The sequence below is a fragment of the Vollenhovia emeryi genome, unplaced genomic scaffold (assembly GCF_000949405.1).
Source record: "Vollenhovia emeryi isolate VEMERY1.0 unplaced genomic scaffold, V.emery_V1.0 DF944104.1, whole genome shotgun sequence".
NCBI classification, from domain to species: Eukaryota; Metazoa; Arthropoda; class Insecta; order Hymenoptera; family Formicidae; genus Vollenhovia; species Vollenhovia emeryi.
The window spans coordinates 1-2,696 of NW_011962262.1; the positions used below are offsets into that span (position 1 = coordinate 1).

Sequence of the window (2,696 nt, forward strand, 5' to 3'; positions counted from 1 at the left end):
GAGGTGTACATATAATTTGCATTAATTACGCATTTGAATACGCGCATTTTGAACACACAATTAATGCAGTTTAGAAGCCAATGCAGTAAAATGCGCATTAAACGCACGTTATATGCGCATTGGCGCTCCTTGGGATTTGTTGTGTTTTAATGTTTAATATTTCATATTTATCCATGGACTAATTTTCTCAAACAAGTATACATTTATTCAAAACAGTAAGAATGAAAAATATAATAGATTAGATATCATAGACAAGCGTACTATTTAGCTTTTGAAACAATATTATACTGTGATTGAGGGGGGTCGGTCTCAATCCCACCAGGGTAACGGGTTGAGGCCGGGTGTCAGGATGTCCAGCGCACACGAGGGATGGGATCTCGGGCAAATGAGCACGCACGAGCCTGATAACGGTATCGCTTTATTCCGCGTCACTGTGGTATCGGGCGGCCCCCGTACCACGTCACACTTTTCCGCTGCCTAACTTACAACTGCCGTGGTCCTCTCCCGCTTATCGGGGGGGGGGGGGGAGGGTCACGGCGGTCCCGCTCGCGTGATCCGCGGGGACCAATCTTAGCCGCGCACGCGATTGCCGCAAGCTGGCGTCGCCGTCAGGTGACGCGCGCCCTTTGACTTTTGGCTTGCTACCTGGCTATACCTTTACAATACTACAATATTAACCCCTCGATACATACAGCTATTAAAATATGCAATGACAGCCACTCCTGAAGTAAGCACAGCGAAAAAACCAATCAGTATCGCGGAAGAGGCAACAATCAATTTCGAAACTTTCAAGAGAACTGTGATACATAAAAAAAAGAAAATACACAAAAATATAAGACTTACTGTATTTTACGTTGTAAGTCGCCAAGTACTTCAAGAACTTGCTTTATTTCATTTCTTTCTCTTGGTAGTGATGAATTTTCCAATCGTATTTCATGTGATGGTGTAATTTGAAGTGGAGCAATTGGCCCCGTATTTCCCAATTCTTGTATGCAATGCGATTCTTCCACTGGTGGATTTGAATTTGTAACAGGTTGCTGGTAACACGGTTGTAAATTGTGTAGCAGCTGTATTTCATTCTCCAGAGGTAGAATATTATCTGGCTGAATAGATGGTAGTATTACATTTTCCGATACTCTTTTATGTCGTATGTTGTCATTCTTCATTATATTCATGTTTTGTTCATGAGTTGATACACGATGAAGACTGTTTTCATCATTAATACTGGGTTGTTGTGGTGGCATATTTGTAGGATTATTCGCATTAAATGAATGGAAGTCAACAGTTTGTCGCTGCATATTTTCTGCCAAATTTTCTGTTGTGTGTTGTCCAATATTACATACATTCCCTCCAGTAAGAGGTATTGGATGGTATGGTAAACGATGAAGTTTTTGATTATATGCATTTTCGGTCAGTGTGTATGGAGCAAATACATTTCGGTTGGTCTGATCATGTCTAATGCACGCCTTTGTAACTGTACAATTTGAGTCCTTATTGGAATTTGAATTACATGGCAGATTTTCGATAGTACTGCGGATCTCCTGCAAAGTACTTGACATTTTCTTCTTTACTTTTTCTTCATCAATATGCTTAGGTTTTTTAGTCTTCACGTTATCTTCGCTCGAAGTGGTTTCGAATCGACGTGGTTTTTTTGATGGTCTTTTCGGACGGTTTGTGGATCTGAAAATAAACAGGAATAATCTGAACGTGTTACTATATATTGTGAAGATTAACATTAACTAGCAAGTATGACACTTTTATAACTTTAAAATATTCCTACATTGTATATTTTCATACAGGTCTAAAGTATAGTATTTTTCTTTCTCTTTACCCTATGAAACATTTGTTCGCAATGTACATATTACATTACAACAGTAGATACAATGTAAAAATAAGTATAAATTTTACAGTTACACTACAGTTACCTTCAAATACTTCAAGCTAATCAATATGAAGATGTGACATGACAATATTTTTACGTAAAAGATGTTTACAATCACTTTCGATAGCAAATATTTACATAAATATATTATACAGCATTTATAGTATACAGCATGTACCAAAAGTCTGGAAACGGCCGAATATTTCATAAACTATGCATTTTAGAAAGAAATGTTTCAGACGAAAGTTGTTTGGTTCGAAGAGGGACACAAGATGGTGTTATTGGATTGACCTTGAATGAATGTGCCAAGGTTATATGGAGCTCAACTTTGATTTTTAAATGGAGCTCCCTAGTTTTCATTGAATATTCTTGTAGCTTATCTCGAGAGATTTTCAAAACACTATAATTAAATGCTCTTAGAACCAAACATCTTTCGTCTGCAACATTTTTTTCTAAAATACATAGTTTACGAAATATTCGACCGTTTCCAGACTTTTAGTACACCCTGTACACCTATAGTAATAAAATTAATTGTTTTCTTTATTATTATTGCATAACTGCAACGATAAATTCGTGTTCTACTACCTTATCACACACTTCATTACTAGAGACACAGGTCCAATAAGGCATTTTAAAACATTTAGCTTTAATATTCTCCAATGGAATAACATCATAATCAAGAGCTAATTCAGAACACTTGTAAATACCGACTGAGGATGAGCTGATGCCAATACTATAAAAATCTGCTATTTGCAGAAATTTTTTAACGACAATAAAATAATTATTTTCATATTGTAAGATATTTTTCACGCAA

General features: G+C 36.6%; 1 protein-coding gene across 1 annotated transcript; it reads right to left on the reverse strand.

Annotated features, from left to right (window-relative positions):
• Window positions 1-19: 19 nt before the first annotated feature.
• Window positions 20-2,688, reverse strand: LOC105564130. Its single transcript, XM_012016295.1, has 2 exons — window positions 673-2,688; window positions 20-289 (listed from the first exon to the last, which is right to left on the reverse strand). The coding sequence occupies exon 1, from the start codon at window positions 1,734-1,736 to the stop codon at window positions 840-842; it is 897 nt and encodes a 298-aa protein (XP_011871685.1). The 5' UTR covers window positions 1,737-2,688; the 3' UTR covers window positions 20-289; window positions 673-839.
• Between the last annotated feature and the right edge of the window lie 8 nt (window positions 2,689-2,696).

Excerpts from the sequence above, each read along its gene's own strand:
- LOC105564130 (XM_012016295.1), bottom strand. The coding sequence starts at position 1,736 with ATGTTAATCTTCACAATATATAGTAACACGTTCAGATTATTCCTGTTT.